The sequence below is a fragment of the Octopus bimaculoides genome, chromosome 8 (assembly GCF_001194135.2).
Source record: "Octopus bimaculoides isolate UCB-OBI-ISO-001 chromosome 8, ASM119413v2, whole genome shotgun sequence".
Classification (NCBI taxonomy): Eukaryota; Metazoa; Mollusca; class Cephalopoda; order Octopoda; family Octopodidae; genus Octopus; species Octopus bimaculoides.
The window spans coordinates 74577759-74605598 of NC_068988.1; the positions used below are offsets into that span (position 1 = coordinate 74577759).

General features: G+C 38.8%; 1 protein-coding gene across 3 annotated transcripts in view; it reads right to left on the reverse strand.

Annotated features, from left to right (window-relative positions):
• Positions 1-695: 695 nt before the first annotated feature.
• LOC106872579 (nicalin) overlaps positions 696-27840 on the reverse strand; it is a 109104-nt gene continuing 81959 nt past the window's right edge. For 2 of the 3 annotated variants that reach the window (XM_014919613.2, XM_052970185.1), the window contains 5 exons: positions 14700-14863; positions 10733-10786; positions 4210-4288; positions 2468-2553; positions 696-1302 (listed from right to left, as the gene is read on the reverse strand). In XM_014919613.2, the coding sequence (XP_014775099.1) occupies positions 2485-2553; positions 4210-4288; positions 10733-10786; positions 14700-14863 (366 nt within the window). In that variant the 3' untranslated portion in view covers positions 696-1302; positions 2468-2484. Of the gene's footprint in view, positions 1303-2036; positions 2108-2467; positions 2554-4209; positions 4289-10732; positions 10787-14699; positions 14864-27840 lie in introns of those variants that run through there. The other variant, XM_052970184.1, reaches the window with a different exon arrangement.

Consider the following 27840-nt stretch of genomic DNA (forward strand, 5'->3'; position numbering starts at 1 on the left):
ACAACAGCCATTTTGGTTTCAAAATACAGAACCAATGTGGCTGTTATGTTCCAAACAACAACTAAATATAGCAATAAATGAGAAAAAATGTTATTTTGCTCAGCTCCTCCAAATTCATGATTAGTTTGTAAAGATGAGTGTCTACTTCACATCTTTCTCACATTAGATGTGTCTTCCTCTCTCTCTCTTTTATATATCATCCCCACCACCTCTTTTATGTCTATAAATATAAATGACTGACATGTTTCACACACAAACAGAGTTCCATTTTCTAAGGAGGCTGGGGAACAAACAATTGGATATCAAAACAGTGTGACACCAAAATTAAAAAGGAAGTAGAAAACCACCTTAAGTCCTGACACTTAATGATAGAGAGAAGAGGAGGATCAAAACCCCTTTCCTTTGACAGAGGAGTGGGGAGTTCGTTTCAAGCATTTTGTTATTACAGAAATTGATGAATGTCTTCACATTCACAAGGTACATGCATATAGGAGGTAACTGAAACACATGTATCCATGAACAGCTACTCACACATTATTATTATTATTATTATTATTATTATTATTATTATTAAGGTTAAAAACTATGTGCACTTAACAAATGTGGAAACTTTTATCGGGTCACTCAACCTGCTAGACTGCAACCAAATCTCTCAAATCATATCATACTTTCTTAAATAAGATATACTATGTATGGATGGTTACAGCTGGAATATCTTTAATCACAGGTTTGCTGAATTAGGGTGGGCCTGGGATTAAACAACAACAACAACATGACAGATGTAGAGAATTTTGTTGCTTTGTTGGTGTGAGGTGGGAGGGGTTGGTTTCCAAGGTGGGAAGAGTCAGTTATTGCAGAGATGTAAAAGTGTCATAATTAAACAGAAACATTCAAGTTGAAAGGAGATTCGAGTTAATTTTGTGTCAATGAGAGTCAGTTCAGGTGTAAAAAGTTAAAAAAAAAGAAACAAATTGTGCCACAACAACAAGAAATGTCTAACATGCTTAGTCAATGTCTTTTATCATTTAACAATGGATAATGTTAATTAGTTTTGTTGTTTCCAAAGAACTAATAGTGAAGTTTTTTTTGTGGTGCCACAGATAAAGGAATGGAAAAGTTAGTCGTGAAAACAATGTTAATAAGTAAAGAAAGTAACTGTTTTTGGTAGTGAAACACAGAAGTAGTAAGAGAGGTTTAGGTTGTTTTTTTTTTTTTGGTTTGTTTTTCTTCCTTTTTTTATGAAAATGAAACAAACAGCTGAGACACAGCACTTTGTAATACATCCATTGATGGAAGCCAGTTCTGAAAAAGACAAAAAGAAATATATGATCAAATAAGAGCAACAACAATCACACAAAAAAAAACTCTACACCTTCCCCACCACTATCATGACATGATACAAAATCTGAGGAGTAGGAGGAAAACTTTATTAATCCCCAACATTGATCTGGTATTATTTTTATTGACCCCGCTGAAGGCAAAGTTGAATCTAGAACAGAAAGATTAAACAAAATACCACAAGGTAATGACCAATGTTCTACCAATCCTATAAATTATCCATGTCCAGGTTCTGCCAATTCAACTAATCTACCACTGATGCTCAGCTAATTCTACTCATTCGTCATCCTGAAATAAATATCTAAGCCAATGAAAGAGCTTCAGTCTTAATACATCAACCTGCTAGAAATAGCAGCCAAATCACTCTTTTTACAGTCTAACATTACATTCTAAATCCATGTGCAAATGGAAGATCAGATGGTGCTTGATCACAGATCTGCAGGACCAGGCCTGACATGGGGCTAAACAACAACTAATTCCAGCTCATAATTGTACATCAATATGCAGTGTTGTAATACTGACATGGGCACCAATCAATCTGCACAACAGAACACCAGTAATAGATTTGTTAAGTCCAAACCTATGAGTTGGAAGAGTAAAACTGTATCTACTAAGTTATTTGTGTAAACAAAGAGTAGCTATGAAGTTAAGATGCAAAACTGAACCAAAAACAACATGACTAACCTATTTGGGGCATCTAAATAGATGGCCAATATTATCTTTCTATGTAATGATCCACCATAGTACAGATGAAGGAAGTCTACAACACCTGTATGAAAGGACATATAGTATAGTACATAGGTGGCAACATGGAGTATAGTAGACAAGTAGACACATGGAGTGTAGTAAATAATTTATTTTTTTACTAGGATGGTGAGGAAGTTATCTTCAGAAAGGAGACCAAATCCAAATACTTTACTAGGGCCACCTGGCAGTGTTAAACGAAAATAGTCCATTTAACCAATCTCTGAATAGTATGTCTCTACTAGATGTGACTCACAAAATTTTCCTTAACCCAAAGCTATGCTGGAAGACACTTAACTCAGAGAGGGCCAAGGCTATCCACCCCCACCCCGACCCATTTAGTTTAGGAGCAAAAAGAAGGAGCAGAAGCACAGATGATGCCTACCTGACAAAGATGAAAGTTTAATGTGACTTTAGTTTCTCAGACATTTGGACAGACATCTGCAAAAAACCCTTCAAAAGATGGAAATTCTGGGGAAGAGAAAGGAAAATATGTTAATGATGATAATGTAAGGTGTCTAATGAAATGGGGAACATCACTCTTTATTCAGTCTTCATGTGAGATATATGAGACCAGCGGAAAAAATGCAGACCAAACAGTGAAATTATTAGTATTGTAGTGACGTCATTTGGTGCCAAAATACAGTCGCCATTACTGCGTTTTCATCCACGCATGCGCAGGGAATAGTTCCGAGGGAACACAGGAAGAGTCCCATGCGCATGCGTAGTTCGACTCTCTCAACATTTTCCCGTGTTTTATCCACCTCTTGCGTCGACAACTTCGTGAGCGAAGGACGTGTTTTGTATCGCTCTCTTCGAGACCCAACTAACTCGTGGCGGGAACAGCGGACAAATGATGGAACGACCAACAGCCAAATAACCATGCTGTATGAATCTACCGACAAGAACTGCCGAATATCCATGCTGTTTGAATAACTACATAAATAAATATTGTTATGTTTCTGGTTTAGAGACTGCGTTATCCGTTCTTAAATTTTTCCTTAAAGTTTGATGTGAGGAATTAGTTATTTAACCTAAAGGTTGAATAAAGAAAGATATTTCTTACAGTATGATCCGCTTCAGGAAGACAATATTTGTTTGCAGGAATATTTACATGTCAAACATAATTAGTGGAAATCATCATCATCATTTAACATCTGTTTTCCATGCTGGCATAGGTTGGATGGTTTGACAAGAGCTGACCAGCTGAAGGGCTATTCAGGTTCCATATCTGTTTTGGCATGGTTTCTACAGCTGGATACCCTTCCTAATACTAACAACTTTACAGAGTATACTGGGTGTTTTCGCTCAACACTGACATGGGTGCTTTTTATGTGGCACTAGCAATTACAAGCCCAGAAGATAAAGGATTCTCAGCTGCAGAAGACGAGCTTGTATGCAAGGACAACCATGCTTTTACTTAGCTTGACATGTCTTTTCAAACACAACAAACCGCCAGAAGTTTCAGTCTCTTGTCATCCCCTCGGTGAGTCCCAACATATGTAGATCCTTTCTCACCATTTCGTCCCACGTCTTCCTGGGTCTACCCCTTCCACATGCTCCCTCTACAATTAGAAATTGGTATCTCTTGATGCAACTGTCTTCATTCATACGCATTACATGGCCATACCAGTGCAGTCTTCTCCCTTGCCCACTACATCTGATGCTATGTATATTCAGTTTTTCTCTTAAATCACTTACACACTGTCATATATGCACACTGACATTATCCATCCAGTGAAGTATGCTTCATTTCTTTCAAGTCCTTGCATATCCTCAGTAGTCACAGCCCATGTCTCACTGCTATGTAGCACAGCTGTTTGTACATGGCATCATACAATCTGCCTTTCACTCTGAGGACATTAAGAAGGGCATCTTGTCACAGAAACCATGCTAAAACAAACATTTGAACTTGATACAATCCTAATCTATCAGTTCCTCTCAAACTGTTCAACCCATGCCAGCATGGAGTATAGACATTAAATGATGATGATGAAGATTAAAAAACACACCCTTTGGCATTGCCTTATAATAATTTAATACAATATGGTGTAGTGGAGATTATGTGACTTTGAAGTTGCTGCATTTTGTGATCTTAGGATTAATAAAAGGATAGAAGGCACTTACTTGGACAATAAGATAAACAACAGCTAAATATGCTCCAATGCCAACAGCTAAGAAGAGATCAAAGATGGCTGGTTTCACACTGGAAATAGTTTAAATGATATAATTTAACATTAAACTTTAAAAACAGAAGTCACAATTAATTTAATAAATGTTTTCAGTTATACATGGAAATAATAAATTCGGGGGTGTTAAATGCATCAAACTTTGCAGACTGAATAGGGACAATTATTTCAAAAAACCTTGTTTTAATATAAATTGATAAGGGTCAATATCTTATGTATAATAAAACATGTGTGTCCTCTTGGTCACACTTGTGGGGAAAGAAACAGTCAGAAGCAGTAAAGCATGCAAACAGCCTTCAAAGATTTTGCTCTGAAAGATGCTTGCATTTTAATCAAAATAAAATTGCAAATTTTTCTTGTAAATTGTATTTAGTTTATCAGTTTCACACATACACACATAAATATCTATTTGATTATTAAATATCAAATACTTTTGTTTTCAAAATATTATCATTCACTTAACATATATATAGATGTTATGTGAACAAAAATGTAAATATATATACATTTTCAGAAGTCAAACACATATAGTAAATAAACGAACAGAAAAAAACCATAGAAGGTTAAGTAGAAAAACATATACTAAATGCACAGACAAATGGAAAACAAACACAGAAGGTCACCGACTCCTCATCAGTTATCGGCCAGGTATCAAATGCAATTTCCTGACAATATCGATAATATTGCTTCCACTCTGGAGGCAACCAGCAAGAGAACTTGCTGGGAATGCAACCAAAGCACAACAAAACAAAACGAGACGAACAAACAAGGATGAACAAGAAATACAGAAATGGACACACAAAAATGAATAAAAGTAATTCGAGATGAGACTGTTAGTGAACGGATGAAAACAAAAAAAACAAACAAAATAAACAGAAGATGACCTCAGGGCCAGACAAAGACAACAAAATAATAATACATGTACAATTATAGGCGCAGGAGTGGCTGTGTGGTAAGTAGCTTGCTTACCAACCACACGGTTACGGGTTCAGTCCCACGCAGGCAACTTGGGCAAGTGTCTTCTACTATAGCCTTGGGCCGAACAAAGCCTTGTGAGTGGATTTGGTAGATGGAAACTGAAAGAAGCCCATATGTGTGTGTGTGTGTGTGCGTGCGTGAGTGTAAATGTTTGTCCCCACTCCATCGCTTGACAACTGATGTTGGTGTGTTTATGTCCCTGTAACTTAGCGGTTCGCCAAAAGAGACTGATAGAATAAGTACTAGGCTTACAAAGAATAAGTCCTAGGGTTGATTTGTTTGACTAAAGGTGGTGCTCCAGCATGACCACAGTCAAATGACTGAAACAAATAAAAGAATACAACAAAAAATAATGATACTTATTCAACAAAAAAGCCATGGGTTAGCAGACAGACAAATGTGGAGTAACACAAAGGAGAAATGAAAAATGCCCTAAAGAACTAAACACAAGAGAAAGGCAGAGAACAGAACACAGAGAAGTGCAACTGAATACACACACTTTTATTCTATTCTTTTGTTTTAATCCATTTTTCCATGATTGCCTTTCCCAAGCCCTTATTTCCTATTCCTAGTAAAGGATAACATATTCTGAGTTCATCAATCTACAAAATGTGAAGAAATGTGCATGCATGTGCACACATTCATACCCTCACACATGTATGCATATGCACATCCATAGGTGTATATGAATATATTTGCATATGAGTGTGTACCTATATATATGTGTGTGTGTGTGTGCACTCCAGTCTGACCACAACCGCATGGCTGAAATGAGTAAATATATATACAAACACAGAGAGGAGACAGAGAGAGAAAGATATGTTAACGCTTTTGTTACCAACCTGGCTGAAATCGGCTCTGGCTCTGAGTACAAATGTCTTGTTTACATAAGTTTTGAATTAAAATCTTCCACTAAACCTTAGACACAATTTATGCTCCTAACACTAGCTGAATGATAACTAAGTTATTTTATTAAATTCTTTATTATATCTAAAGTAATTGAAAGAAACACAGAGCATCTCAAAATAAATACAGTAATGAAAGGGTTCATCATTGTTTAACGTCTGCTTTCCATGCTAGCATGGATTGGACGATTTGACTGAGGACTGGCGAACCAGATGGCTGCACCAGACTCCAATCTGATCTGGCAGTTTCTGGATGCCCTCCCTAACGCCAACCACTCAAAGAGTGTAGCGGGTGCTTTAAACGTGCCACTGGCATGAGAGCCAGTCAGGCGGTACTGCCAACGGCCACACTCAAATGGTGTTTTTACGTGTCACCTGCACAGGAGCCAGTCCAGCGGCACTGGCAAGGCCCTCGCTCGCATGTTTTCCACATACCACTGGCACAAGTGCCAGTAAGGTGACGCTGGTAACGATCACGCTCAAATGGTGCTATTTATGTGCCACCGGCATGGGGGCCAGTCAGCAGTCCTGGCAACGATCACGCTCGGATGGTGCTCTTAGCGCTCCACTAGCACGGATGTCAGTCATGCAGTGCTGTCATCGAATTTGAATTCGATTTCACTTGCCTAAACAGGTCTTCACAAGCAGAGTTTAATGTCCAATGAAAGAAAGGTATGCCTAAGTGCGCTGGTTACACCACTGGCATAGGCTACAGGTTATGGTCTCACTTAGTTTGCTGGGTCTTCTCAAGCACAGCATATTTCCAAAGGTTTCGGTCACTAGTCATTGCCTCGGTGAGGCCTAATGTACTAAGGTTGTGCTTCATCACCTGATCCCAGGTCTTCCTGGGTCTACCTCTTCCACAGGTTCCCTCAACCGCTAGGGTGTGACACTTTTTCACACAGCTGTCCTCATCCATTCTCACCACATGACCTTACCAGTGCAGTCGTCTCTCTCGCAGACTACATCTAATGCTTCTTAGGTCCAACTTTTCTCTCAGGGCACTTACACTTTGTCGAGTATGCACACTGACATTACACATCCAGCGGAGCATACTGGCTTCGTTCCTTGCAAGCTTACGCTGTCCTCAGTAGTTACGGTCCATGTTTCACTGCCATGTAGCATGGCTATTATTATTATTATTATTATTATTGTTGTTGTTGTGCAGGTCACCGCTTGGAATCAAACGGGCATATGGTGTAGTGGTTAAGAGCGCAGGCTACTAACCCCAAGATTTCGAGTTCGATTCCAAGCGGTGACCTGAACAATAATAACAATAATAACATGATCCATAATGTGATCCATTAATTCTTTATTGCCCACCAGGGGTCAACACAGACAAGGATAGCACAATATGATTTGGGGTCAGATACATGGTATGATTTAACAAAGAAATGCATTTAAAATTTTAATGCGAAATTATATAATCGAATGAAATACAAACAAATGACAAAACAAATGGAATGGCGTTTGGGTTCAGCTCCGACCCCACGAGCCCCAATCCACCATTGATACTTTATTAAACACTTTATGCCATATTCACTCGAAACACTCATGCTACATACTTCCATCTTTCATCAAACATTTTCTCCGACAGACACCTCTTCTCCAGCCTCATTTTCCCTTTCAAATGAAAAGCGAAATACATTTATAAGGCGAGGCCAGAGATGAAGTTGCCTGCCTTTGCTCCTTTCATCCTTGTCTTCCATACCACCTCTTTCGCTACTGCTACTACAAAAATTCAGGTGGGTCAATTTTTATAATTGACTCAGTCAACAGCTGTATTCTTCCAGCACCAGACAACAGATGTCCCGCATAAGCCCACATCTCCAACACCTCTGGAGACTGAACAATAGTGTGCGGGACGGGTTCCCTATCCTGCCCACATCTTGGACAGATTGGTGTGTCACATTGACCATGTCTTGCAAGCTTATCCCTAACGGGTAAAGCACCTCTGTAACACTGCCAGGTCAAGGACATTTGGAAGTTATCCAGCGTCTTCAACCCAAACGTATGAAAGAACAGGCTGTCAAGTTGAATGTACTTGAGACCCAGGGTCTTCCCCAGGACATCGTCACATTCAGCCTCTACCAACCCTCTATAGAAAAATGCTGTAGAACCCCCACCGCTGGCATTATCTGAGTGACGGAACAGCAAGAGGGCCTTACGACTCTCCATATGCCACTCACTCAATCTTGATCTACGAAAGCACCATCTTCTCATCCACAAAAACTAGCAAACGAGGGAAACATCTGTTTCACCAGAGGAGAGCACACCCGTTCACCATCCAGGAGAATCCAGAGATACCTCAACCTCAGCACATGTTTGCGCATCAACAGCCAAGGCATCCCTAGTCCTCCCTTTAACGGCCTTTGACAACAAATAGTCTTACAAGTGGTTTGGAGCCCCTCCACAAAAAGTGCAAGAGCTGTCCTTCCAACTTGGTCAACCACAAATCCGGACAAGGAACAACGGTTAGGCAGTAGGTAATGACCAATGTGATAAACACATTAGCCACCTCTGCCCTCCCTCTCAGGGATAGCCACTGCCAAGACCACGTCTTGACTAAGCAGGCCACCGTGCTCGAAACCTCAGCCCAGTTCTTCTCTACCAGGAGATCCGGACCAAACCAGACCCCTAGCAACTTAACCGGTCCCTCCGTCCAACATCCTACAATGTTGTCTGAAGGCATCGACTTACCCCACCAGGTGCCAAGTTGCAAGCTGACAGACTTTTCCCAGTTAATCTTTGCTCTTGCCACCGTCTCGTAAGTCTCAATAGCCTTGCCTACCTACTGTAGGTGTTTTATTTTGGTCACGCTGATGGTAATGTCATCCGCATAAGCTGAAACAAACTCTCCACATCCTGGCTCTCTCGGGATACCACTCAACCTTTGCAGCAACGGCTTGAGAGCCATCACGTACAAAAGTGGTGAGAGCAGGCATCCTTGGCGAACTGAGCGTTTGATACAGAACGGTCTTGATAAAAAAAACCATTCACCCGAACGATTGAGTCAATGTTATCATACAATTCGATTAACCACCCGAGGAAGCCAAGACCCAGGCCAAACTGCACAAGAACAGTCACCAGGTAATGATGGTCAACCCTATCAAAAGCTTTGATTGGTCTAAATGTACCAATGCCCCACCTCTGCCAAGTTTATACCCAAACCTCTCTAAGGTGTAGCGGAGAAGGTGGAGATTATCCTGGATGGTTCTGCTGGGGATGGCACATCTGTGCACTGCCCCTCGCCCCCATCAGACCATCCACGACACACACCAACCTGTGATTTTGCTTGGCTTGATGGGTCTTCTTCTCAAGCATGACATAATGCCATAGGTCTCTGTCATTGCCTCCATGAGACCCAACATTCAAAGTGAACTCAGCTACTTAGCCTCCATAAGGCCCAACACTCAAAAAGAAATCAGCCACATTGCCTCTGTGAGGCCTAATGCTTGGAAGGTGCTCTTTATGTGCCACCGACATGGGTGCCAGTTACTTGACACCAGCATCAGCCATGACTATGATTTCACTTGTCTTTGCGGGTCTTCTCAAGCTAGTCATTGCCTCTGTGAGGCTTCAAGTTTGAAGATCATGCTTCACCACCTCATGCCATGTCTTCCTGGGTCTACCTCTACCATAGGTTCCATCCACAGTTAGAGATCAGCACTTCTTTACACAGCTGTCCTCGTCCATATGCATCACATGACCATACCAGCACAGTCGTCTCTCTTGTACACCACATCTGATGCCTCTTATGCTTAACTTTTCTCTCAAGACGCTTACACTCTGTTGAACATGCACACTGACATGGCACATCCAGTGAACCTGTATTTACCCTGAATTAGAATAACTTTGAAACAAAAATTCTGCAATAGAATTGATTAAGAATCTTTTCTTCAACTGTGTTCCAAAAATCACATTAATATATCGATAAGTAAAAACGTTATAGTTTTTTAATGAAACTAGTCTAAATTCATGATTATTTTAGAATTTAATTGAAACTCATAAGGGGTGTATTTTAGTTAGAAATATAGTAATGAAAGGGTTAAAAGACATATAATTGAGCCAGGATCTGGACAATATATTGCCATGGGTCATAGATTTAACACCCTGAACTAACTTATTCAACCACTGAATAATATATATTTTCATATTTGCCTGTTTAATCTCTGAAGACTATAGTAGTTTCTATTAAATATTTATGGTATCTCCAGCCCTCATTCATTACAGAAGCTATCATGTGTTACACAAGTAGGGTTTCTTCTTTTTCATAGACAGAAACTAATTCACTCTTGAGTAGCGGCTAAAACTTTACAAACATGACTAATTCCTTTCTAAATTGCTGATATGTCTGAAAGAAAACAAATACCATACATACACAGTCTTTCTCTTTATTATGCGTGCACACACACAGACATCACTCAATTCAAATTGAATTAACCCCCCCCCCCAATTTTGAGAGAAATCCAAGGGACTATCTCTCTTCCTCACTTAGATAACCTCTGAAAATGGCCAGAAATAATTTCAGCCATCATTTCTCCCTAAATGAAGTTAATTAATCATATCATTACTTACTTGTAGGCATTCATTGAATAAACAGCACCATCATAGAACAAAAACTCTGGATCTCTGGAAAAGAGAACATTTGAAATAATTACTGTCAGCACTGGAATTTCATTACTCAGCTTATTTCATTCAACAATTAATTAATTTGTGGTGGTAATGTTTAAAACAAAGACTAGCAACAATCCAACCAGCTATTTCTTACTATAACAGTGTACCTGTAACTGGCCAAAAATGTTACTGCTTGCCATGATCCAAACTTGCATCCTGTCTCATACAAAGAGTGATGGGAAAAGTATAAGACCACTGGAGTCTGTGATAATTCGAAACTTATTTAGATATAGTCATCACACTTGTAGTGCTTGAAGAAGGTTTCACAGATCTTGTGATATTCTAGAAAGCTGTTTCACTGCTTATCCTTATATTGCATTAGGTGCTGTTGTGCAGCCACCAGGTCAGCAGTTATTACACAGTCCAGTTGCTATAATTGACTGAATACATGACACACGGTATAAACTGTCAGGTGCTACATCAGAGGGTTAGTTTGAAAGAAATCTGGTTGCTATTTTTAGCAGGTTGACTGACCTCATAAAGGTTCCCTTGCTTATTGGCTCATGAATTGTAGGAGCTATGATTCCCAAATATAACTGATCAAGCCATTTCACCTTTCACCAACACTGATAGATGCCTATATAATGTCAACTACTTACATGTGAGTTGAGATCATTTTCAACTGAATCCACAAAATTAATGACTAAATTCGAAAGCCAAGAGACAATATATGTATTGGTTAAGTGTAGAGGAAATGACTGAATCCACAACAAGCTCTCTAAGACCAATGAGATCTACATGGCATTCTTTTGAACCTTGTCCTACAGATGGATGGAGGTAAAACATGGCAGAATGGACCATAAGGATTTAGTGGATAGCAATAGAGGTATGGACATGTGAGTGATGAGAGTAGGGACAGCCTAAGTGGAGTTGATATGAGACCTGTCATGTTCAAACAACAGAGACCATTGTAGTAGCAACAACAGTAGAAAAGACAGGATCTCTGCAGGTCATTTCTGTGTGTTGGTGAATACCATGACAATCAAACAGGTGGACTTTTTCGTTGGTTTTATGTATATATCAGGTCATTAAGAATGAAATGCCCCATTTTGAATTGAAAATTTATTTTACTTTATCACAACAAAAAGCAATGCAGTTAATCAAAGTATGCACCTAAATTATCAACACAATTTTGCCATTTTATTGGTTGCTTATTTATGCTGGCAGCGAAGAATTCTGAAGAGCAAGAGGCAATGAAATCATGAAAGGCTGTTTTGGCATCTCTTTCAGATTTGAAGTCTTTACCTTATAAAAAGTTGTCTAATGCCTGGAAAATGTGATAGTCAGTTGGTGCAAGGTCTGGTGAATATGGTGGATGACAGTGTACTTCCAAGTTCAGTTCCTATAACTTGAGTAGCGTTCTTTGTGTAACATGTGGTCGAGCATTGTCTTGCAAGAGAATTGGCCTGTCTCTATTGACCAATCTCAGTTGTTTAATTGCAAGTTCACTCATCATTTCATCCAATTGGCTGATGTATACATCCTCTGTAATTGACTTACCAGGTCCCATGAAGCTGTAGTGGATGACACCAGCACTGGACCACCAAACAGACACTGTTAGCTTTTTCGGTGTATGTTCTTTTTTGGATTGTGTTTTGGCACTTCATCTCTACCCAACTACAATGCAGCACACTTGCTATTGTTGAAAAGAATCCATTTTTCACTACACATAACAATACGATGCAAAAAATGGTTTGCTTTTATGCTGTGACAGCAAAGAACAGCAAGTTTCAAGACGACGTATCATTTGATGCTTGTTCAGTTCATGTGGTACCCACTTGTCCAGCTTCTTTACCTTACCAATTTGTTTCAGATGGTCCTATACAGTTGGAATCAAAACATCAAACTCTGCTGCTAAGTCACACGTAGTTTGAGATGTATCCACTTCCACTACAGTTTCCAGCTCATCATTATCCACCATGGTCTCAGGTCTACCACAGGGCTGATTTTCAAGAGTAAAGTCACCAGACCAACACTTCTCAAACCATCCACATACAATGCACTCATTTGCCACATCTTCACAACTGATGTTTTGAGTTGTCTGGGATGCATTGGTTCCATGAAGGAACTCATATTCATAAACAACACGAATTTTTTATCTATCCATGTGTTCACAAAAATTGATTTACATGAGAAAACTCACAATGAATTACATTTCGAAAAGTGATGATGTAACTCTTCAAACAGAATTGTCAGGATAAAACATTAGAGTTAATGACTGTTAAACTTGGTGCATAAGAAATTTGGACATTTCATTCTTAATGACCTGATATATATACGAATCACAAGCATGTCTGATGTCTGTATACTTAGCAGCACTATGCCAGTTGCTTGCATGAGAGACATCACATTTTGTACGGAGACTGTGTCACAAACCTGGAAGAATTAAAAAGATTAGGGATCTCATGCACATTAAGTCAGTTGGTGGCCAGGAGGAGGATGAAGTGGCTTGGGCATGTGATCAGGTTGGATCCCTCCCAACTTCCACGCCAGCAACTCCAGTGATGTTCACAGGGTTCCAAAAAGAATTAGCTGATTCCAGCAAAAAACAATTTCATGAGTGATGGCAAGAGCTGGGATGAGGCTTGAGACATGGCAATTGGCAAAGATGACTGGAAGGTTCTGATAGTCTGATGTTCTTTGAACAGGATAATTTAACAAACTAACTGTCCAAACTTGGGAGTAGTACTCCATTGTGACTCTCACCTGAGTTTCTTTTTAGAAGGTTTGTAGTTGGTAGAGGTTGAAATATTTTCTGGTTCTGAAGAAAACCAGTTTTTGCTTGGAGTACAACTGGGAAGGGACAGTGTGGGTTTGACAAAGCACCATCATTACAGGCTGACATATTCATCTGTTAGACCAGTGACAGGAAATATTGCTCCTAAGTCTGCAATGTCACTGTTGTGAAATAAACATTGAAGACCATAATTATAGCTTTTGTTCCCATGTCTGGGTTGTCACTGTTGTTATACAGACATCCTATACAACATATGAAAAGTCATTCAGCTGATTGGCAATGACTTACACTCCATCTGCTTTGCTACTGGCATTATTTCTTTTCACTCTACTCTTTGTAATACTACTATAATGACCTCTGCTCCTCAGAGCTGTCAATTATTTCCACTCAAGATCACCCGTCCAGACACCCATTCCTAACTCTCATCTCTTTTTCTTGTCCTTCTTCCCCAGGATATTGAACCTCAGCAATTTCTTCTTGCCTATGATTTTCCACATAGACAACCTTACACATATGTGGTGGGCCTGGGAAGGCTATGGACATTGTCCCTTTCTTTCTCCCAAAACCTATAAAACAAGGGAACCTATCAAGATTCAGATTTAATGTTGTTACTTATCAAAGAGAAACCTACTTCTCATGCCCACCTTTCACTTAATGCCAACCAAACCAGTTTAGTTGAGGCAGTCAACTCCAATAAATTGATTATGAATTTTGATAATCAATTTTTCAATCTTGAAAAGTTAAAGAGTGGAATTGAGTGTAAGCACAGGTAGAATTTAGTTCAGCTTTCAACCCTTTTTGCCATGTTCATACCACCTCAAATCAACGAAATTAGATTTGTGTTAAAAATTCTGTAATAGTAATAGTAGTAGCAGTGGTAGTAACTCTGGTTGTGGTAGCTGTGGTGGTGGTAACAGTAGCAGTTATGTAATCTCTGTATTTCTTCTTAGGCATATTTTAGTTTAACACTGCTTGCAACTAACTGATGCCATGAGCTGAATGTGAGAGAACGATGAGAAAATTACAGCAAATAAATAAACTAATTTCCTGCAGATATTTTACTTCTGACAATTGACATACCAGTACAGTGGTTCAAATCTTACAGGGAAACAAACAGATTAATGCAGTCACCTTTTATCAGCCTTCATCCCTGACACACGGACATCTTTGAGATAACGTGACAATGTTTCTTCCAGGTTGGTGATGATGCTGTGATCTTTAGGAATGAGTGGTGTTGCTCGAGGCTGTGATGTTAGACAATCCAGCCAAGCTGTTATTAAATCTTCTTGAACTTCCTACAGATATATTCAAGTATTATGAGAAAATAAATTGGAAATAATGGAAGGAAAGTATTCAATGTGATTTTGCAAATACATATTTGTATTCAATAATACATTTATTTATGTAAAACCAGCATAAAATCAAGTACAACATTATATAATAATAATAATAATAATAACAATAATAATAACAATAATAATAATAACAACAACAATAGGATTTAAGAAACTGCAAAAATATAAAAGAAAATTGTTAATTGTTTCTTAATATCAATCATTGCAGGACGCTGAAATATTTTTCTCATATATGAAACATAGTTGCTGCTAAGCGCATTGCTACAGCAAGATACATCATCATCACCATCGTTTAACGTCCGCCTTCCATGCTAACATGGGTGGGACAGTTTTACAAGAGCTGGCCAGGCAGAAGCCTACACCAGACTTTTGTAACTGTTTTGGTAGGATTTTTACAGATGGATGCCCTTCCTAACACCAACCACTGAGCTGAGTGGACTTAGTGCTTTTTACATGGCACAAGCACAGGCGAAGTGAGTAGTGCTTTTTACGTGGCACAAGCACAGGCGAGGTTTTGGCGAGGTTTTTACAGCTGGATGCCCTTCCAAACACCAACCACTTTACAGTGTGGACTCGGTGCTTTTAAGTGGCACCTGCACTGACAGGGTTACCAAGTACTTGCAAGACAAAAAAAAAAACCTTTTCAAGAGGGACGGAGGCATTGAAGGAGGTGATGGAGGAGGCATTGGAGGAGGTGATCTTGTGTTGGATGATGAAAAGATTATAGTGAGACAGATACAGGTGTCTTGCTGTAGAAGAAGTACAAGGTTACCTGGCCAGAGAGAGAGAGAGAGAGAGAGAGAGAGAGAGAGAGAGAGAGAGAGAGAGAGAGAGAGAGAGAGAGAGATCAGGAACAAAGATAGAAACAGATGCGCTACTGCAAAGGAAATACACGGTTACCCAACCTGAAAAAAGCGCAGGAGAAGGAGAGAGAGTGGGAGACAGCAGAATAGAGATGGTGGCAAAATGCCAGGCATACTCACAAGGAACAGGGATCAGAATGTAAATGGGATGGTTGAGTAAAGGAAAAGAGAGATATAGATGTGTATAAAAATATAAACAACACAGGGAGATGTGATATACCTATACAAGAATTGAAACAATGCATGAGAATGTGATGACCCTACAGAAAAAAACTGAATATAAATAATAATTGTATATGCAGTCTCATTTCTACACAAATACACATAATGTAATGTTTATGTAGTTCACACACATACTCGTACAACATTTCATACATGAACAAGACAACATAGAACACGCAATGTTTAAACAAATTAAAAAAAGACAAATAATAACAACAATAAATATAAGATGTGACACGTCTCATTTTAAACAGAGAGAAAAAGCAGATATGTTTGGTAATAGAACTTAGCAAACAAATAGAGGTGAATTTCTATCAATGAGTCTCTGGTGCTCACGATATGAAAAGCTCTATGAAAGGATAAATAGATACAACAGAACCCTACACGTGATAATGACCATGTCAAAAGATACACTAGATATCAACAAACTAAACGACTTGATCTACTCAACAGCTGTAGTGATATTCAGGGAAACCGGACTCGACCCTTACCAAGATAAAAATTTTTAAAAAAAAACAGCCAAATCTCAAACCCCAAAATAGAAACAGATCATAATAAATAAAATTCAAAAACAAAAGAAAGACTTATCACTACTTTATGAATTAGAAAAAGAGGGATCAAATATGAAAAATAAAAAAAAAGAGCCATATAATGAAACAATACTATATAAAAAATAAAGAAGATACCTGGGAGGTAAAAGAAAACATTAGGCAGGGCATAGTAATAAAAACTTGCCTCATACAATGGTACGAAAAACAGGAATGCTTCTTCTAACAAAATAGAGAATTCAAAATAAACACAAAATGTTTTTACAGAAAGTTAAACAAAAAAACTATATCAATATATGCAATGCCAACAACATATGCAATTCGGTCATACTGGGAAGCAATATGGAGCAAACAAAAAAAAAAAAAAACACACCAAAAATGCTGAGTGGATTAAAAGGGAAAAGGATTGGAAGTACAGCATTAAAGAATGACTCACAAGTTATTAAAACCTATCTTACACCCCATAAGAAGAGAGATTTTCCAAGGAGACTCGCTTTTCCCCTGCTTTTTTGCCTTTCTCTGACCCCACTAACAAACTTGTTAAACAAAACCACCATGGGTTATAGGTGCTATGGACAAACAATAAACCATCTCTTATACATGGATGACTTAAAAATTTTCACTAAAAGCACCATAGTTTCAGCAAAGTCATCGGAATGAGCATGAGTCTGGAGAAATGTGCCAGAGTCACAATGAAAAGAGGCAAATTAATCAGCACTGAAAACACTACACTTGACATAGACACAGAAATCAGAGAATTAGACTACAATCGCCCATACAAATATCTAGGAATAGATGAAAGAGCTAAAATACAACACACAGAAATGAAAGAGAAAGTTAGGAGAGAATATTACAGAAGAGTCAGACTAATATTAAGCGCTGAACTTAATGCTAAAAGTAAGATAATAGGGATAAACATGCTAGCCATACCAGTCATAAGTTACAGCTTCAACATAATAAACTAGAAGATCAGTGAATTGAGAAACTTAGAAAACCAGAAAACTATTAACAGCATACCTAAGTCACCACTCCAAAGCAGACACAGACAGAAAATATCTACCCTGCTCAGAAGGAGGCCGTGGCCTGATACAGAACAATTATAAAATAACAACAGTTGGACTAGAAAAGTACTTAAAAACAAAAAGTGGAAGACTACTACACGTAATAAAGCAACATGAGAAATAGAAAATGCTTTTCTCTATACACAAGGAGGTAACAAAAAAACAAAGCAAAAACAAACTACACTGACACACTGACCACAGCAAAATGGTCAGAGAGATAAAAAAAAAAAAACATGAAAACAGAATTACAAAACATACTAAAGAAGAAAAGGAGAGAAAAATCACTCCATGGCCAACACCCTGCAAGGCATGACAGAGAAGAAGTGAGTCTAAGTAAAAGCCAACGATGGCTCAAAAGCTCTGAACTAAAAGCTGAAACGGAAGAACTGATTCTTGCTGCACAAGACAAAGAAAACAGGCCCTAACACCAATTGCAGAATGTACAACCAACACAACGAGACAGTTGACCACATCATCTCTGGCTGTCCAGTTCTTCCAAATCTGAATATGTATACAGACATGACCTAGTAAGTAGATATATCCACTGGACAATATACTGCCAACACTACAACATAAGAATTGACAAGAAATAGTATAAATATGTACCAAATAAGGTACAAGACAATGACTAGGTCACAATCACACAGGAAATGCCAGTTCAAACTGATAAAGAAATAAAAGATAATCACCCAGACATAATAATTAAGGATCGGGAAAAAAAAACACCTACTTACTGATAGACATTGCAGACCCTTCTGATCATTTCCTCTGTGAGGCCCAACATCCTGAGATCGGTCCTTACCACTTCATCCCACATCTTCCTGGGTCTCCTGCTTCCAGGAAGATGTGGGATGAAGTGGTAAGTTGGTTCTCTGACGATGAATTTATGTGCATTTTCCAGCACCTCTTACTTCTTCGGAGTAGAGTGCCCTCCTGAATAACCTGATTAACTAAGTTGTGTCCTACACCACTGAAAGTTTGAATAATCTCAGCAGTGATTCCCGATGGCCCAGGGGCTTTCCCTATCTTCATCTCCTTAATTGCCTTATCTATTATGCTACATGGTTCCAGATTGAGTTCTGTTGTGTGGTACCTTGGACAAGTGTCTTCTACTATAGCCCCAGGTCAACCAAAGGTTTGTGAGTGAATTTGGTAGATGGAAACTGTAAGATGCTTATCATATGTGTATGTTTGTATCTGTTTGCTCCCACCACTGCTTAACTGGTGTTGGTGTGTTTATGTCCCCATAACTTAGAGCTCCAGCAAGAGATGCTGCAGAATAAATAGCAGACTTGAAAAAAAAAAAGTACTGGTGTTGTTTCATTTTATTAAAATTCAAAGTGGTGCCCCAATATGGCTACAGTCTAATAACTGAAAAAAGTAAAAGATGAAAGATAGACAAATAGTAGGATGGATGGATGGATGGATATGTGATTCATTCTTTTTTCTTTTTTGTTTCATTATTTGTGCATGTACACTTTGTTTCTCTGATTGGTTATAGCACAATTTCAATTATTTATCATTCAAAGATTTCAACATTTCTAAAACATCATTGTACAATCAAAAACAAAATTTATATTATCCATTATTTTGGAAACTGTACTAAAACAAAATTATTCGCAAATAATATTTCTTTTGACTAAAGTAACTTTTCCAAGAAGCTACATCTTCAAGTCAATAACCCCATAGCTTACTTACAGTCATACTGATTAACAAACATTCAGCAAATTTATTAGAAATTGGTAAAAATATATTTTATAAATATTAACAGCATTGGCACTGTTATGAACTATAATATTTTATCATTAATTCTAAACTAGTAAATAGTTGATAAAAATACAGAAATCATATTTTGTATTGAGTACTAAAATGTGGTGCAGTGTCAAATGACAATGGATGGATACTGTCTTTACCTAATATAAAACAATGCATCTTAATCATAGGGCAGCTATGATTAACAGATCAGGTGGCGAGCTGAACAAAGCTTGAATAAAAGCCTTCTTTTGAATTGGCTTACAACAATTTTATTCAAAGTTTGTCTAAATAGATGCCAAAGTGTTCAACAGGACTCTACCAGACGACCCAACTGAGGAAGATTACATTTACTGGAAACAAATGCTATACATCTACATAGTAAAAGCAAAAGTTCCATATGAATCCAAACAGGAGATACTTTTATCCTCTTTGGAGCAAAGACTTACCCCATTGTTGAAGAATCCGAAACCTTCAAGGCAGTAAGAGAATGCCTGAACTCCAAGTTTATAAAGAAAGGTTCAGCCATAATGATGTGTCATAAGCTACAAACTTACAGACAAAATGAAAACGAGTCTAGAGAGGAATTTATGTTGAGCCTTCGGGTGCTGGTCAAGAAGTGTAAAATCCAAGCCCTAACTGCAGACTATTGCTGAGTAATTCTAATGGTTGATGCCTTTGTGGCTGGGCTACAATCACCATTAATCGGGCAAAGACTTCTTGAATCATCAGAGAACAGTTTAGAAATGCTCTATAAGCTTGCTCAAACCATGGAGGTGACTACTGAGGTCACTTGAAACCTATAACAAGGCTCAGCTGGTAACTATCAACCACCCCTTTGTGCAGCCAGGAAATCAGCATGCTTTTGGTGCAGTGGAGACATCCATAAACAAATTTAAAAATCAATGCCCAGCGAGAAACTCCCCTTGCACAAGGTGTCAGAAGGCCACTGGGAGAAGGTCTTCCTCTTTAAAAAGTCACCAAGAAACAGTAATGAAATTTTATCATCCATCATTTTAGCAGACACATATGGTATAGGAGGCTGGTACCTGTTAAGATTAAGGGTAACAATGCCCAGGCACTTCTAGACATGGGTTTGACAGGACATTTATAGAAGCAAATTTTCTTGCAACCTGGGGATTACAATATGATCATACCCACTCAGAAAAAGTTAGCCTGGCCAACAATACAGCACTGGAAATTAAAGGCAAATTAAGTAGCAAACTACAACTGGGAAGGTAGCTGAAACATCTGGCATAACCATCAACAAAGGGAAGAGTCAATTCTCTCAGAAGCAAATGAGCTTTCTTGGACACATTATCTGAAATTCAACAATAAAACCTAATCCTTTTAAGGTACCAGGCTCTACTGGATATGCCAGAACCAAGAACAATGAGAGAACTAAATCAGATGATAGGCATTTTCGCATATTATGCAAAGTTGACACCTCAGTGCTTCCACCTCACCATTACATTTACAAAGGTCAGAGAGAATGTTAATAAAGCCAGACTACCAGAAGTAAAAACAGCATCCAGGGTGGCAAGCTGACAGTATCATTAGCACACCAGGCATAATGCTTAGCATCATTTTGTCCACCTTCACATTCTAAGTTCAATTCAGCCAAGGTCGACTTAGCCTTTCATCTTAAATTTTCGTAAACCAATTCAAAAGAAGGCTTTTATTCAAACTTTGTTCTGCTTGCTGTCTGATCCATTAATCATAACTGCCCAACAATTAAGACATGTTATTTTATATGAAGTAAAGACAGCATCCATCCATCAACATCATTTGACACTGCACTGCACTATCATACTCAATACAAAATATGACTTCTATAATTTTATCTACTATTTACTATTGTAGAAAGAAATTAATGAAAGAATATTATAGTTCATAACAAGCACAAAGCCTCACATTTTCAAGGAAGGACATAGTTGAGTAAATAGACGCAAAGGAGGATGTTTCATAACAGATGTGATTCCGTCAGACAAAAACATTGCAAACAAGGAAGTAGAAAAGATCTCAAAATATGTTGATTTAAAAAAAGAGATATGCTGTATGTGAGAAGACTCGTCAGACTAAGTGAAATCGTATTTGTGGTCGCTACCAGTGCCATGTAAATGGTACCTGTGAATCACAGTCATGGTTGTTCACTGCTGGTGCTAAGTAAATGACACCTGTGCATTGTAATTGTGATTGCTGTTGGTACTATGTAAATGGCACCTGTGAATCGTGGTCACTGTTGGTGCCATTTAAATGGCATCTGTGCATTGTAGTCATGGTCGTTGCTGGTGCCATGTAAATGGCACCCAGCCATGAATCGTAGTTGTGGTCATTGTCAGTGTCAGATAAATGGCACCTGTGCCAGTGGCACGTAAAAGCATCCATCACACACCTGGAGTGGTTGGTGTTAGGAAGGGCATCCAGCTGTAGAAACCATACCAAATCAAACTGGAACCTGGTGAAGCTCTCTGGCTCATCATCTCCAGCCAAACCATCTAATCCATGCCAGCATGGAGAGTGGACATTAAACGATGATGATGATGATGATATCAAAAGAGTGGAGATACCCAACAATATAAGTGAAAGAAGTACCAATTATCATTGGAATATCAAGTTCAGTCCCAGCAACAATTGACCTCAAGATAGACATGCAAGTGCTCCAAAAACTATTCTTCTTAGAAAAGAACATATTTTTAGAAGTATTTTTAATCTAAGATCTTCATAGTTAAAATGACAAGAAAAAGAACAAAAAAAAAAATCAGCATTTTATATCCATACTGTGATACAAAATAATAATTATTAATTTCAAATTCAGCAATTTTGGGGGAACAGGAAGTGTTCAACTAGTATTTTATCAACCCTGAAAAGATGAAAGGCAAAGTCAACCTTGGTGGAATTTGAACTCAGAAAACAAAAATGGATGAAATGCCACTAAGCATTTTGCCCAGTGTGCTTACAATTCTGTCAGCTTGCCGCCTTCATCATTTATTTTGGCACAAAACCAGCAGTTTTGAGGAGTGGGGATGCCGATTATATCGGCCCCAGTGCTTAACTGGTACTTATTTTATCGGTTGAGCATTGGTGGGAGGGTCAATTTAATTAAACTAGTCCCATCTCCCAAAATTTCAGGCTTTGTACCTACAGTAGAAAGTGTGGGGTGGGGGCCTTTCTACTATAGGCACAAGGCCTGAAATTTTGGGGAGAGAGGTAGTCAATTACTTTGACCCCGGTGTGCAACTGGTACGTATTTCATCAACCCTAGGAGGACGAAAGGTAAAGTCTACCTTGGAGGGATTTGATCTCAAAACATAAAGATGGATGAAATGCTGCTCAGCATTTTGCCTGGCATGCTAACAATTCTGCCAGCTCACCACCTTCAAAATAATCACTTGCTAGTCACCTCTTCCTCATGTTAAAGCATATTCCCTCACTTTTGCAAGGAACATACCCCTCTGCACCATTTATATTCCCTGCTACGCTATCACCATCTAGTTCTCTCTCTCTCTCTCTTTGTCTTTCTATTTTTCTCCCAAAACTATTTCTCCTTTCTTTTCCTATTTTGTAGCCAAGTATTTCTTCTCTAATAAGACACCCATCTCTATCCCACAATTATACTTTAACCTCTCAAATGGCACAAAGCCACCACCCTCAGTTTTACTCTCTCTCCCAGCTAAGGGGTCTTTGTTTTGCATTTTACTTGGCAATCCCACTGGTATTGGTGCCACACAAAAAGTATCAGTGCTGGTGCCACATAAAAAGCAGCTGTAAAGTGTTTGATATGAAGAAGGGCATCCAGCTGTAGAAACCTTGCCAAAGAAGCCAATGAGTCCGATGCAACTCTCCGGTATGCCTAGCTTTTGTCAAACTGTTCAACCCAGAATGGAAGGCGAACATTAAATGATGATGACGATGATAGTTTAATGTCCATGTTCCAGGTAGGCATGGGAAGGGTGGTTTGACAGGATCCAATGAATCAAAAGAATGCATAGTGTTCCAGTGTCTGCTTTGGCATGGTTTCTATTGCTGGATGCCCTTCTTAATGTCATCCACTTTGCAATGTGTACTGGGTGCTTTGTCACATCACCTGCACCATTGTGGTTGCCATGCTGCTTGCATGGGGAGGAGGAGGAGGGATCAGCTACATGTTAGGGACAAATGGTTAAACTATGATAAGTAGGAGAGTCAGAGCAGGTTTTTTTAGAGGATCTGCATGACTACTCACATTTAGGAGAGAGGGTGAAAGAGAAATGAGAAAATGATCAGTCAGTTGCAAAGAGATTGATAGTGGCAATGAGTTACCAAGGTAGCCTAACAAAGCACAAGGTGAGTAGAAGTGGGTAGGTGGGTGTTTTGCAAGAAGATGAGGGAATAAGGGAACAGACTCCAAAATAATGGGTGGGGCTCAAAGGTGGATAAAAAAGGAGTCACTTGTTGGAGAAGATAGAGGGGTAGGAGTGGGGTGAACAGCAAGAATAGTAATGATGATACAGTTAACAAGGGGAATACAAGAGAGATGACATGGTTGGATAGTCTACAAGAGCCAGGGGTAGGTAAAGTGGGGATGAGTCATTGTAGCATGTGGTGAGTGCAATATACAGAGTACTTGCAGAACTTTCACTGAGGAGAGGGAGTCTTTTTAAGAAGCTCATATTACCATGCATCCAGGTTCTTTGTAATCTCTGTGACGCTCGGAGTCCTGAAATCAGCCTTCACTATGTATATTCTTAACCGGATATTTCTCCTGCAGTTTCACCAGTCATTGGGTGTAACATCTTCCTGAATGATTTGATTAACTAACTTGGGGGTAATCTTGTATCTCACTTGCTCAGTTACTTTAAGCATCTCTGCAACTAACCCCAATGGACTCGTAGTTTTTCCCCCACTTCATATCCTTATTTTATCTACCACACTGCTGTCAACTTGAATTTCTGGTACCTCTGTTGGTCAGCATGGGGTAATTTCTGTTTATTCCAGGTGTTCTCCACATTTAGCAACCTTATAAAAGCACTTCTATTCCATATTGATAAAAGCACTCCCATTCCACATTGATAATGAGTTTGCCTTCATATGACTTGTGTATTCACCACATTGGTAGGCGATGAGGTGGTTGGCCAATTTCTTAAAGTGTGTGTTACAAATACTTATATCAGCTGCATTACAAACCTCTAGAAATCTCGTACCTGTCTCATTATTCAAGCCATAACCATAACCTCCTTGTACATCATGGAAGCCATCAGTTTGTTGGCCAGCATATCTGATGAAATTGCCAGCTACGATAATGAGATTACTGTCACTTGTTGAGGTAGTCTACAGAAGGGTCCCATAGAAGTAATCCTTCTGTTCTTCTGGCAGTCAAGCTAGTGTTGCCTATAATTAGTCTTGATTTAATTATCCTATCACAACCAATCTATCTTATTAATCTATCTGTCCCTCTGGCTACCTCAATTACTTTAATAATAGTAATAATAATAATAATAATAATAATAATTTGATCAAGACAGCAAGTATTGTTGTAGCAGAAAATGTGGGTGTTATGTCAAGAAAAAGAAATAATCCATGGTGGGAAAAAAGAATATAAGCGGAGTTAGATATGCTCTCGAAGGACATTTCTGTGTTAGACTGAAAAGAGAAAGGGGACTTTAAAAGTGAACAAAAATACAAGGCACTGAACAGGTAGTATAATGTTGAAAGAAAGGGTATGAAAGTGGTAATGGAGGAACTGAAACAGTGCATTATTGCAAAGAAAGCAAAGACGATAAGATATGACCAAAAGAATGAAGGGTTACCACCAGAATAGGTTATTCAGAGTAGATTAGAAGAGATTCTATAAAGAAATAAATGGAGAGTGTACAGATGAAAAGTTAATATCAGATAACATTGAAAGTCAAAGGTTTTGTAGTGACATCTGGAGCAAAGACAAGGAGCACAAGAAGGATGCTGAATGGTTGCAAGAACTGAAACAAACAGTCGTCTGTCCAAAACAGGCAGAACTAGTCATTCTAGTTAAGGAAGTGAAGGAAATCAGCAACTGGAAGGCCCCTGGACCAGATGGAGTTCAAGGCTACTAAATCAAAAGATTTGGTGAATGTCATGCATGAATAGCTGCACAACTCAACACCTTGTTAAATGCTGACCAAGTAACACCAGAATGGTTAACACTGGGTAGGACAGTGCTGTGCTTCAAAAACATCCAAAAAGGCAATATGGTAGACAATTACAGGTCGATATCCTGCTTGCCACTTATGTGGAAATTATTGATTGGAATACTCGCAGAATCAATGTACGAACATAGTCCTGCCACATAAGCAGAAGGGTTGCAAGCAAAAGTGCAGAGGTACCAAGGATCAACTCCTGGTAGACAAAACTGTACTTACAGACTACAAGAGGAGGAAAACTAACTTAGCCATGTCATGGATCGATTATCATAAGGCATACGATATGATCCCACATTCTTGGATTACAGAATGTATGAACCTATATGGTATTGCATAAAATGTTGTGCAATTGTTTGGAAAAAGTATGGCAAAGTGGAGGACGGAACTGACAGCATATGGAAGAAGTTTAGGGACAATAGAAATCAGGTGGGGCATCTTCCAAGAGGACTGCCTGTCCCCACTGGTCTTTGTACAGTGCATGATACCACTGACACTGATTCTGAGGAAAGCAAAGGCTGGGTATGTATTCAAAAGCTGCCAACAAAAAGTCAACCACTTGTTATTCATGGATGACCTCAAACTTTATGGTAAAGATGAATCCCAAGTCAGTTCTCTCGTTGATATGGTGTATACTGATATGCTGATATCAGAATTGAGTTCGGACTGAAAAAGTGTGGTGTATTAGTCTTGAAGAGAGGCAAAATCAAATGTAAGGACGGATTAGGGATACCATTGGGGGAGGTTATGAAGCAGATAGAAGAGATGGGCTATAAGTACTTGGGGATACTGGAAATGGATAAATTGATGGAGAAAGAAATGACAGAAAATTTAAGGTGGAGTACTTTCGCAGACTGAGACTGATCCCTAAGTCGAAATTAAACGGATTGAAGCTATCAACACCTGGGTGGTTTCAGTCCTCAGATATGGAGCAGGGGTAATCGCATGGACAGTAGACAAACTAAACAGCTTAGACAGAAAGACAAGGAAGTTGCTGACTAGATATTGGATACTCCACCCAAAGAGTGACACAGACAAACTGTATATACCAAGAAAAAGAAGGGGAAGAGGACTGATTGGATGCAAACACAGCATTAGAGCAGAAGTAAACAACATAGCATGGTATGTAAAAAATGACACAGAACCACTATTATTGGAAGTAAGAAGGTCAGGCTTGTGTAGGATGGAAGATTGCAAAGATAAAGCACTGTACAAGCACTTGAGAATGAATGAAACCGAAAAGAATGCATGGACAATTTCATAGGGATGTTGAAGACAGACAGAGAAAAAAGATGGCCTTGGATGACTAAAAGTGATTTAAAACCAGAAATGCATGCTCCAATCTCTGCTGCCCAAGAGAACTAAGAACGAATTACATCAAATGCAGAATAGACAACACATCAGAAAGTGATAAGTGCAGAATCTGTGGACAAAATGGTGAAACCTTATGGCATATTACCTGTCAATGTACGCCACTAGCCCAGAAAGAATATAAGAGATGTCATGACAATATAGCAAGGATTGTCCATTCGACACTTTGCAACAAGTATGGACTTCACAGAGCAAAAAAGTGGTACGAACATAAACCCGAAGACATCATCAAAAATGATAATGCAAAGATCCTATGGGATTTTATGATTCAGTGGGACCATGAGATAGAGAATAGGAAGCTAGACATAGTGTTAATTGAGAAAGAAAGCAAGTGATGCTGGATCATAGATACAGCATGCCCAGCTGACAACAAGGTATGCGATAAGGAAGAAAGAAAAGTAGATAGATATGACAGGTTAGCATGGGAGGTTAAGCAGTTGTGGTCGATGAAAAAGGGGGTAATAATACCAATAATTGTTGGAGCCCTGGCAACAGTGAGTAAAAATCTTGAGAAGTACATGGAACATATAGGGGCTGCAATAAGGATGGAGCACTTGCAGAAAACAGCACTGCTTGCAACTGCTCGAATACTAAGGGGTGTTACCTTAGTTCACTGGTAGTGAACAACTGGCACCATAGTACATCGCCAGCATGCAAAGACTGGGCAAGTTGATTATATCAACCCCAATAGTATGTAAGGTAAGGTCAACCTTTGCAACATTTGAACTCAGAATGGGTTAATGTTTACAAGTACACAATCACGAAAACTTGACTTTTTTTTTTTTTTTTTTTCAGCAGATTCGTATGTTTTGGATGATTCTGAATATGCCAAAGACCATTTTAAAAAAATTTTGAATTCCACACCTCCCCACCCTAAATTTAAAAATTTTAACTTTTTTCGAATTTTTTTTTTCAATCGACATGGAAAAATATGAAGACTAAGAA